The 11,813-nt window shown below is 41.9% G+C and overlaps 1 protein-coding gene across 3 annotated transcripts in view; it reads right to left on the bottom strand.

Annotated features, from left to right (window-relative positions):
- Positions 1–2,353: 2,353 nt before the first annotated feature.
- The window catches only part of MRAP2 (melanocortin 2 receptor accessory protein 2), a 34,867-nt gene continuing 25,407 nt past the window's right edge, over positions 2,354–11,813 (bottom strand). For all 3 annotated transcript variants that reach the window (XM_037520934.1, XM_037520933.1, XM_054698212.1), the window contains 2 exons: positions 10,445–10,544; positions 2,354–3,884 (listed from right to left, as the gene is read on the bottom strand). In XM_037520934.1, coding sequence (XP_037376831.1) covers positions 3,491–3,884; positions 10,445–10,544 — 494 coding nt within the window. In that variant the 3' untranslated portion in view covers positions 2,354–3,490. The remainder of the gene's footprint in view (positions 3,885–10,444; positions 10,545–11,813) is intronic.

Raw genomic sequence — 11,813 nt, 5'->3', positions numbered from 1 at the left:
TTATTTCTTTAAAGCATGTCTCTGTATCCCTTTTCTAAGGACACAAGTCATATCGGGTTAGGGCCCATCCTAAGGACCTCATTTTAATTCATTACATCTGCGACTATTTCAAATCAGGTCACACTTGGGGGTATTGGGGTGAGGACTTCAACATATGAATTGGAGAGGGGCACACTTTAACCCTATCAGGGGACCTTTGGGGAAGACCTGAAAGAGGTGAGTGAGTGGGGTGTGCAGCTACCTGGGGGATGAACGTTCCAGAAGGGACTTGCCAGGGCAATGACCCTAAAATGGGTGCATGTCTGGTGTTTCCAAGGACAGCAAGGAGGCCAGTGTGCCTGGAGCTGTGAGAGCCAGAAGAACAGTAGGTGAGGTGCGCTGACAGGGGCAGGAGGAGGAAATCTTCAAAGTTGTCCTTAGGACTCTGGCTTCTTTCATGAGTGAAATGGGCAACCTATGCAGAGACACAACCTCACAATTTATAAACAGAAACAGAGAGGCCCTAAGCAGCCTTTGAGGCAGCCTCTGAGGTATTAACTTCCATAACCCTACTATGAAAAGTGAGCCTTTTAAACATTATTTGCGCGTGTGTGTGCGCGTGTGCATGCACACGCACACACACCCACGCACACTCACATACACGGGTAGTGCCCTACCCAGAGGTTATCCAGGGTCTCATTTCTAGGGGCTGTGGATGTTGCCCATTCATGGTCCCTTCCCTGAAACATCACCCTTAGTCAATGCAGAGGCCACCTAACCTTGGCTGGCTTGGGAATACAACAGGTCATGCCCTGTCTCAAGAGGAAATAACCTGCGCCTCCTGTGTAGCAGAATGAATTCAATGGCATAGTGAGAATGTGACACTAGCAGCACTGCCAACTTCAACTTGAAGGGACGAGAGGACAAGGTGGAAGAAGGCTGTCACTGCTGGAATTCTATAGGCAGGAAACAGCCTGGGAAACAGATTTTTTCCTTCAAAGAAAGGAAGGGTTATTCTAAAGGCAGAGCAGCAATCACAAGTCACAGGGGATTATGACCAAGTCTTGCAACCCAATGGAATTACCAGTTGCATTTTTAAACTGCTGAGGACTAGTGAGTCCTTTCCTTTCAGCTTCTTCCTCTGGGTACAGGAATGTCTATATGGTTGTCTCACTGGTTGGCTGGTAACTTTTTTTTCCTAGATACACAGATTCAGATAGAGAATTTAACCAAAATGGATCCTACCCAGGGGCTCACCCATATCTGACTTAGTCAATTAAGATGATAACATTTGGGGCTTTGAGCTGAAAAGATTAAGTTTACATATTGGACTTTAAGCTAATGCTGTAATGAGTGAGACTTTAGAGGCCGTGGAGATGAGGTGAATATATTTTGGATGTGAGACAGACATGAATCTTTGGGACTTAAGGAAAGATTGTGGTAGATAAATGGCCCCCAGATATGTCCATGTGCCACCCCCAGAACTTGTGGGACTGTGCATATATGATTAAGGAGCCTCCATATGGAACTTGATTTTACTCACTGTCACTGATTTTGTACTTCTGGACTTTAGAAGTCTAACCCATCTGCATTGCTTTAAGGGACTACGCTGCTCCATCCCTGGTGTTGTGTTACAGGGACAGGAAATGAATTCAGGAACCTACTTGAACACTGAGAGAGAGTTCCTGCTGGGCTGCAATGAAGCTCTTAGTCTCTGATGCCATGTCTTGTGTCCTCTGCCAGCATCCACGCAACCGTGCCAGGCAAACTTACTAGTCTGTAAGAAGGGTAAAATCTCAGACCATTCACAGTTCTTGACATTCAGTTCCTCAGAATGGTGGTTGTCATGGGTACTTAAGCAATTTGAGCCTAGTCCCCTAAATCATACAGTGGGAACCAATGCTACCTCATTATACGTACACATACACACCTTCAGCCTCTGACTAATCTTCTATATTGGATACAACTGAAATAGCTTCCAGTTCAAATAGCCAATGGTTGGATAATATTGAGTGAATAATTAGAATAATAATATTCATATTAGAAGTTAATAAACTCAGCATTCTTTTCCACTCTTGCTCTCTTGCATAGAAATAGCAAGTATCTATTTGCAAAATTGTGTTAAAACAGCTCTAATGATAAAAAATATTCTACACTTCATTCTACTATTCAGTGATAGTTTAAAGTGTCAAAAGACATTACAGGAAAGAAATTTCTTTGGCAAATAATGCCTAAATAAAACTGATACATTATTCAGACCACTGGGATCCTAGAAATGATAGAGGTTGGGAGGCTCTAGAAACATGAAACTGTTTTTAAAGGATGAAAAAATTGGATGTAATGTAATAAAGAACCAGAGAAAATTCTTGGGCAATCAAATGTATTTATTCTTTCAGCATAAGCAAGACAGGTGGTAGACAGGTGATGAACAAATTCACAACGAAAATGTGAGATTTTCACCCAGAGACAGGCATCTGGCCAGGCAGCAACCAACCGTACTCAGCCAAGGCGCTTCTACCACCAGTGTGCGCATGTGACCCCTTTCTGAAAGTAACTCTGTTCTGTCCCCTCCCCTCCAGAAGATCATTTGGTGGAGTATTTACAACCCATTCATCATTTCAGCCTGAAGCCACATGCCAGCCAGATGACCATCACCTACACATCTGCCAAGCAGACAGGACGGGAGAACCACTTTTCTTGTTCAGGAGCCAATGGCACAGCTGTGTGACCAGATGCAGATACATGACACAGAGATACATGGAGGGCATCTCCCTGACCCAGCTGACATCCTTCCCTACATTCTTTGAGGAGAGGCATTTCGTGACTATACCACAGACAAGCATTCACCCTGGGGACAGGGGCTGCAGGGCTAGAAGTTTTCAGAAGAGCCGTTTCTGTAAAACCAACAGAAATGTTGGCTATCGTGACTCTGTGGTGTCTCCTCACACCTGGTAAATACCTTTCCCTGAGGAAAGTTGGCCTCAGTTACTGGGTGAGTAGAAGGTAAAGTCATGGGGGTTCACACAAGAGACAGGGGCAGTGCCTTAGTTTACACTGCTTTACATACATCCCAGCCTTGTTTGGATGCAAAGCCATAAACACAAAATAAAATCTAATCCAGACTCCTCACCCTGCAGTTGAAAATGTAGCAGCCCACAGAGTAAATAAAGCAAGTTGATGAAGGCAGAGCATGGTGGTGGCAGGGCCAGACTGGAAGGTAGTGTACCAAACCCACTCAAGAATGGCGTCACTGAGTACCAGCCAAATCTTTCACCCATGTGATGAGGAGACAGATTTTTTAACCCTAAAAAAATCCCAAGTGTGTTTAAAGTCATAAAAATTCAGCTTCGTCGGCAATCTTCTCCAGGGCTATCTTCCCTTTGTCTTTTTGTCTACCTGTCCCTCTTTCTTTCTGTCTCTCATACCCACTCAGACACAATTTTAGGGGATGGAGATTTCTTGCTGTATCAAGATAAAACCCACATCTTCATGTTTCTCATCAACATATTTCTCAGTCCATGTCTATGTGTGAGGACTGGGCAACTGGCTTATTTTCTAGAATAATAGGGGGTTCAGAAATCAGAAGATCATCCTCCCCAAAGGAGGAGTTCTGGTCCGTGTTCACGAAATTGGGGATGTCAAACTTCATGAGCCTGTTCAGCTCTTCCTCTGGCCGCCCACTGTTCCTGATGGCTTCCTGGAGGTGGACATCGCTGCTAAGGGCGGTGGTCTGGTGACAAGCCTTGGCCCTGTCCAAGTGTTCCACTTCATTGATGTAGCAGTGAAAGAGAGACCTGGACTCCTCATTGCCCTGGCGAGAAAACACCTTTTCTGGGTCCAGGGGTCTTCCAAAGTCTGACACAAAGCTATTCATTCGGAATCTCTTCTCTGAAGATTCTGCATTGCTGTAAAGAAAAGGAAAATAAGAGCTTGCTTGCATTCCAGCTGATTGACTTGAGGGATTCTGGTTTTCAGCATATAGTGCAGGCCAGCATGATCCCCCTGAGCATCTATTGAGTGCAAGTCCCTGCACAGAGCATGCAGACAAGCATCAGAACTGAGAGACAAGGCTTCTGGGCATGTGAGACCCAAAGCAAAATCTCCAGATGAGGGCACTAGGCCAACCTAAACTGTGGTGTAACCTGATACTCTGCAGCACACACAGGCATTTCTCCAGGGGACTCTTAGTCATTTGCATTAGAATTACTCTTAATGTTTCTGAAAATGCATTTGCCAGAATCTCTGGTGGTAGGGCCCAGGAATCTGTGTTTTCACAGAACTCTCAAGGGTTACTACTCATGTTTAAGTTCAGAACCTGAGACTACAATACTATTTTCCAGAGATGAGTTTAATAGTAGTGAAAATACTGTCATATCCATTTATTTCACTCAGTTCTCCAAACTAATCAGTTCAGTCACTTAGGGCAAGAATGATTACACCCATTGCACAATGTAGACACTAAAGAAAGGAGGCATTGGGTTGCCACTGAAGTCACATGCTAGTTAGTGACAGGAGTGAAATTCAACCCAGGTTCCTAATTCCATGTTTCCCCTTGGGGTGGAAGAAATTAGCAACTCAAAGGTAATAAGTCAGTGAATGAATAAAATAACTCAGTGAGTCCCATAAGAGCCTGAAAGAAAGAACATGGGTAAACTGAATAACCTGCTATCCCATCTACTTTAACCACCATCCTCTGCAGAGTTATATAAAGTTGTACTCACTCAGGTACTGATTTTTTAAAGACAAGAATCCAAACATAGCTTCAAATTCAGAGCAGAACCTCACAAAAACTAGGCTGGGAGTCAGAGTTCAATGCCTGTGTAACCTAAGTCCTTTAGCCTCCTGCTCCTCATCAGGATAAAGTGTTGAGGACCAAATGCTTACAGGGCAGGAGGAATGTGGACTCAATTTGCAGGTCTGGGAAATCTGATCACATCTCCTAAACTCCAAATGACCAAGAATCAGCTGGAATTCAGAGGTCAGTGATGCTGGATGCTTTGCGATGTGGATTGCTAAGGATTCCATCTCTCCCAGCACGACCACCTCCACGACATCAGACAAGGAGTTTTTCCTCTCAGTAATAGCCTGGTTAACCTATCTCACTGCCCACTGAGCAAATGTGATGTGAAAAATCAACGATTTACATGCAAGTACAACACTCACTAGGTCAGGTATTCAGATTTCAGAGAAAAATCACTTTAGAGAGTCTCTGACAATTTCTGCATTAATGCCAATTTAAGTGGTCTGTCTTCCTGGTAAGTGATTTTCTTCTCCAATTGTCACTTCACTCAGGTTTAAAAAACTCCAGACTACCAGAAAGGGAGGATGGGAAGAGTCTTCACCTACTGTGACCTCATGAACCCCACAATCCAGTCTGACTGCCTCCCACCCCCATGCTGTCTGTTTCTGTACCTTTGCTGTATTCTTCCTTCCATCTCAGAGGCCCTTCTACCTCTCTGTCAAAATAAAATATTTTCTTCACTGTCCCAACTCAAGTGTCCCTGCCTCCATGGAGAGTCTGAGCTCTCCCCAGGGAAGGAATCTGCCCCTCCTCTGAGCCCCTGTATTCTATTATAGATGCATCTCTGCATCTATATAGATGCATTATTATAGACACATCTATTATAGATGCATCTCTGCAGGCCTCAGGCCAGGGTTCTCTATTTATGGTCTTTTCTCCCTTAAGTACATCTGTGCTGTATTCAGTCACCTCTGCAGCTCTCAAAGGGCCTCAGTCACCGGGCTCTGGGGGAGTGTACACCGCAGCTGTGTCTGCGGGTGGTCCAGGCTCCCGATTCCCAGGAGAGGCACCATCACCTGCAGTGTATAGTGCAGTGTGAACTGCTCCCTCCTCCATGCCCCAAAGCACAATTCAGGTCTGGCAGACAGACTCTTCTCACATTCATCTGCAGAGAGAAAATCCCTGGAATTTTGTGGGATGTTCCCCAAAAGTTCTGCAGATTTATGTAGAACTTTTACAAATGAAGTGCCAGCTGCTGTGCTAAGAGCCTGTGACTGAGAGTCTTAGCCCACGACCATGCTCAGGTTTACCCCACTCATGAAGAGCCTATGGGCACCTGGTGATTCCAGCTGTCATTTCCAGTGAGCTTTTAAAAATGTGTAAGCTGAAGAAAGACCCAGTAAGTGAAAAAGTGCTATGACGTACAACTAGTGAGAAAACAGTAATAACCCCTAACATGAATGGAGTATTACAGCCTGTGCAGAGAGCTTTGCCTCATGTAACAAACCTGAACAGAGGAACCAGCCAAACCCTTCTGTCTCATGGCAGTGACTTTTGGTTGCTTTTGTTGTAGCACTGACTTAGCAGGAAGATGTCTGCCTTTCTGGGCAAGGAAGGTTCTAATACCTTGGAGCTGCCTTTGGGAATGTCAGGGCAAGCTGCAGCTATGCACTCAGTAAATACCTCCTATTTAGTGGGGAATTAAAATTAACTTCTGAACAAAGGTATATAAATTGAATCACGTACATTACACAGCAGATTTTCTACCTGTTGATAGTCATGAGCACTTTAGAATGGGAGGACGCCCTCAGAGAGCACCCGCTCCGTGTAGTTCCTGGGCCTTGATCCTGACAAAGAGCTTGAGCACTGACATTTTCCTGCCATCAGTTTTTGGTTGCACTGTCCCTTTCTTTAGTGAGTGCCATAGCCAGGTAAATTGCAATTCGAGGTAACATGTAATTTCCATTTATACAAGATCATGAGCCATCTTGCTCTCAGCCCCAAAGGATGGGCATCTGCTCCTAGACAAGGTGGAGCACTTAGCCAAGGCTACAAAAGGAGGGAATATGAGGTATATGATGTCTAGAGTGGATAATTTTTTAAAAAAACTCAAAAATATTCAACATAAAAATGTGATACAAGCCTTTTCCATTATGTTCTTTCTGGCAGATTTATGCCAATGGGTCTACAAAGCTTTAACAAGGCAACCTGCAGAGTAAATGGTTCCTAAACTGCTGAGAAAGCAGGAGAAATGATACTTTCATCTTCATTGTCCATAAAGAATCCAGGTTAAGAGACTTTTTTCTCCCCCTACACAAAAGCAAATATTCAACGGGAAAAACAATCCCCATTAAAGCTGCTTCTTGGGCCTAAAAGCTTTTAAAAAAGAAAGGTGATGTCAGCTTTATCACAGTCTCTCTCTCCCTTTTCAGTATTCTCTACTAGTGCTCACTACTCTCTGGTTCTCTTTCACTCCTGGGAATATAAAGAGCATCTTTCCAGTCAGGCTGGTGTGAGAGGAAGTGATGTTCTCTTCTCAGTTGAACAACAGCAGAAGTTGCAAGAGCTCAATCCTTTCTTGTCCCTGTCATGGAATTCAGGAGGCTGAGTGTGAGAATGAGGGCTGCTACAAGCAGAGAAGCTTCTGTCCACCTCTCACCAACTCTCAGCTAACACATAGTTTAAATAAGAAGTAAACCTGGGTTGTGGTGTATGTTTCTGGTGAAGTCTTTAGGGTTTCCTTACATATCATATCATAACATATGCAAATAACAACACTGTTGCTTCTTCCTTTCCAATTCGGATGCCTATTATTTCCTTTTGTTGCCTAATTGCTCTGGCTGGGATGACCAATACTATGTGAAATATAGGTGGTGATAGTGGGCATCCTTGCCTTGTCTCTGATCTTAGAAGGAAAGTTTTCACCTTTTCACACTGAGTCTGATATTAGCAGTGGTCCTGTCACACATGGCCTATGTGAGAGTTTTTATTGAAAGAGTGTTGAGTTTTAACAAATGTTTTTTTCTGTGGCTATTTTAGTCTTCATTTTTTTTTTAAAGATTTATTTATTTATGCATATAAGAACTGGGGTACAGGCCAGAGGTGCAGGGCAGGGGGTGAGAGGATTCATCAGAGACACAGTGGGGAACAGAACAGGCAGACTGACTGAAATACATTGCTGAGGAGAGCAGTGGGCAAGACAGGAGAGGTCTGCTGCACCATGTGGGTAGCTCCCTGGCCAGCTGGGGTTTAAACTCTCCTACTGCAGAGGCTGTGGCCAGCTTCACAGTGCTGTGCTTACCCCTTGCACCGCCAGGGAGGCCTATTTTATCCTTCATTTGTTAATGTGATATATCATATTAATTGATTTGTGGATGCTGAACCATCCTTGTATCCCTGGAACAAATCCCCCTTGATCAGACTGTATGATCCTTTTAATGATTGTTAAATTCCATTTGCTAGTACTCTTTGTACTAGCATAGATTTTAACATCAATGTCATCTATGTTTATTAGATAAATAGGCCTATAGTTTTCTTTTCTTGAGGCATCCTTGCTGGTTTTGGTATCAGGATAATTAATGCTAAGTTCATAAAATGGAAGGTTCTTTGCTCTTCTATTTTTGGGAAGAGTTTGAGAAGGAGAAGGATTAGTATTAATCCTTAATTCATATTTGATAGAATATTAACTGAAGCTGTCTCTTCCTGGACATGTGTTTGTTGGGAGACTTTTGATTACTGACTCAATTTCCTCACTAGTAATTGGTCTGTTTAGATTTTCTATTTGTTCCTAATTCAGTTTTGGTAGGTTGTAGATTTCCAGGAATTTAACCATTTTTCCATAGCTGTCCAATTCATTGGCATAAAGTTGCCCATAGTAGTCTCTATCATCCTTTTTATTTCTGTGGTATGAGTTGTAACATATCCTCTTTCATTTCTCATTTAATATATTTCAGTCCTCTCTCTTTTTGGGGGTGGGGGAGGGATGGGTGAGTTTATTTAAAGATTTGTCCACTTTGTTTATCTTTTCAAAGAAACAGCTTTTAATTTAATGATCTTTGCTATTGTCTTTTAAATCTCTATTTCACTTATTTTCATGCTGACCTTTTCATTTTCTCCTTTCTACTATGGATTTGTTTTTCTTTTTCTGGTTCCTGGAGGTATAAAATTATGTTGTTTATACGAGAGCCTTCATGTTTCTTGGGATAGGCATTTATTGCTATGAACGTCCCTCTTAGAAATGTTTTTGCTTATCTCATAAATTTTGCATATTATATTTCTACCTTTATTTGTGTCAAGGTATTTTTTTATTTCCCTTCTGTCTCAGTATTTAAGACTCCTTCAGGCTGGCTGTGACCCTCCATATCCGCAGAATTCCTGGGTTCCAGTCACTGACCCCTTCAAATCTAGGGTGGTAACTGCTCCTCAGGATTGCTAGTCGTGGGGTCCTGTACTGTTCTGTGGGGTTCCCTCCTCCCAACCAAACTTATGATGTGTCCCAAATCAAAAGTTCTTTTAACTTCCTAAAATGAGTGTATTATTTGTTGCCTGCTGGGTCTTGAATTCAACATGTTAATTTTATCCTCTCCCCCCTTTTTTTTTTTGAAGAGTTAGAGTAAAAAAAAATCCTCCCAAACTTTTTTTCTGAGATTTTTATAAGCCACACTAAGTGGATACCTTCTGATATTACTGAACATTCTTCAAGCACCCATGTAATTACTTCCTCCGTAAGTCCAAGAATACATGGAAGAAAACATAGGCAATAAGCTCCTTGACATTGGCCTTAGAGATGTCTTTGGGAGTTCTACCCCAAAGCCAAGGGAAACAAAGGAAAAAAAATCAAGTGGAACTACGTCAAATTAGAAAGCTTCTGCACAACAAAAGAAACTATTAAGCAAAACAACCATACATCATGCTGAATGGAAGATGATATTTGCACATTTCACATTTGACATGGGGTTAATATCCAAAATACAAAGCACTCATAAAGCTCAATACAAAACAAATAACCCAATTATAAAACGGACAGAGGATGTGAATAGACACTTATCCAAAGAAAATATACAGATAGCACATGTTAAGGTGTTCATCATCTCTTATTAAGACTTGAACATGTGAATGAACTAAATAAAACAGAAGTTTCAGACTATATGACCAAGTTATTGGTTACTAGAAGGGAAGAGATAAGGAGGATTTGTAAATCAGATAAAAGGGGTCAATTGTAAGGTCACAGATAAAATTGAATTTTTGGTAAACTTAATGTGGTATATACAGATACTGGAAATAATGCACTCTGAAACTTGAATATTGCAATGTCACTTAAATAAAAATAATTTTTTAGAAACTAATTTTTTATCCTACTTTTTTGTCTTTTTCTGTTTTTAGTCAGGTCAGATGATCATGTAAACTCTTTTGGAATAAGGAGAAAATACATACTAATTAATAAATATTTCAATATAAAAATTTGGTCTAAGTAAGTCAGCGTTAAATTAAGACAATAGAAAAGAAGAAACCGTGGATCAAAAAGGTGCACTTGAAAAGAAGCCCCAAAGGCTGAGTGCTAGGAGGAAGGCACAGCCCACTGCACAGGCCCCTGGGAACATAACCCGCTCCTTCTCTCCACTCCCTGGCTGAAGACTTGGTCCTGGATATGACAGCTATCTCCATTTTCTGTTCCTTCAATTCCCCATGGGGCTTGACAGGCATTTAGGAAAGGCCCAAACTTACTCTTGGTGTGGGGCTCCTGTCTTGGTCAGCAAGGTCAGCACAAAAAACATGAAAATCACGAAGACTGCGAGACCAACCCAAAATCCAATCACAATGGAATCTGCAAGACAATACAGGGATTAGTATTCCCTGGCAGATGAAATCTTGAACATTCAAGGAATCTGACCTTTTAGATACATGAAACTAGAAAGGAAATCAACAATCTGATGAGACATCCTGACCCTTCAGTCAACTGGAAATAGATAAGATGTAGGCGATATGGGTAAGGGCAGGTTCTGTGTCACGTCTGGGTTTCTGTCTCAGGCAACACTATGAGAATTCACCCCTCATGGTTTTTATACCCCAGTGAATGAGCCTACGACAGAATGTAGACCATCGAGGTCCCCAAGATTCCACCAAAGTTTAAAAATACTACGGTATAAAATTTAAAATGATTCTGATTCAAGCCAACTAAATTTTGTACTTTCACTGATATCCATGCTGGAATAAATCAGGTCCTCATTACTTTTTGCAGAAAACATACAAATGATTTCCAGAGTGTCCCCCATCTTCTATATTTCCCTGTGTTTCACCTCTGTTTAATCCTGCTTTATCACAGCTCTGAAAATACTGCTCTTTTATGAAAAACTCTTCAACAAAACAGAGTTGACCTTTTCCATTTCAGAAGAGATTTCACATGTAAAGCACTTTATATACTGTCTGGCATCTAAGAAGAAAGCATTCCACATTTGCTGGCTATTGCTAATACTGTTATTATCATTTCCCCCGAAATTACCCTTACTTTAAAACCCATACTTCCAATTGGACTCGGGAACATAGTGTCCCTGCGTTTAGCTTCACGCTGAGCCATAGTTTCCTAATTCCCATGCTCTTACCTTTACCTGGCTGGCACAACTTCACCCAAGCTAGACTAATGACAGTCCATCCACCTCTCAAAGCCCATTCCTTAACCATCACCTTTCCAAAGCCTGGGCCAATCTCCCCAACTGATATGCTCTCTTCCTCCTTTGAGGCCCCTGATAGCTTTTGTCTGTGCTTCCTCCCTGGGTCCTTCATTGATCCCAGCTTGGGTAACAGTCATGAGTTTTTGGGGAACTGGAATGAAACTGGATTTTCTACAGAACCTGCTACATAACACAACAGGGTATCAGATCTAGGAAATGCAACAGAGTTGCATTATTAATTATTTTAACTTTGAGGATCAAGTCTAAGAAGTTAACATTTGTGGAAATACTGCAGGATGCTTAACAATTTTTAACAATTGGACCTTATACATTAAGCGTGTTTAAGAACAAAGCCTTATTCTAATTAATTTATGTATACATAGAAATTTTTCTAAAGTTAAGAAATACAATCAGCAATTTACCCT

The sequence above is a fragment of the Talpa occidentalis genome, unplaced genomic scaffold, assembly GCF_014898055.3.
Source record: "Talpa occidentalis isolate TD23 unplaced genomic scaffold, MPIMG_talOcc4v2.1 talOcc4.2, whole genome shotgun sequence".
Taxonomy (NCBI): domain Eukaryota; kingdom Metazoa; phylum Chordata; class Mammalia; order Eulipotyphla; family Talpidae; genus Talpa; species Talpa occidentalis.
Note: the sequence above shows the minus strand (reverse complement) of the source record. Positions and strands in the feature narration are given on the sequence as shown.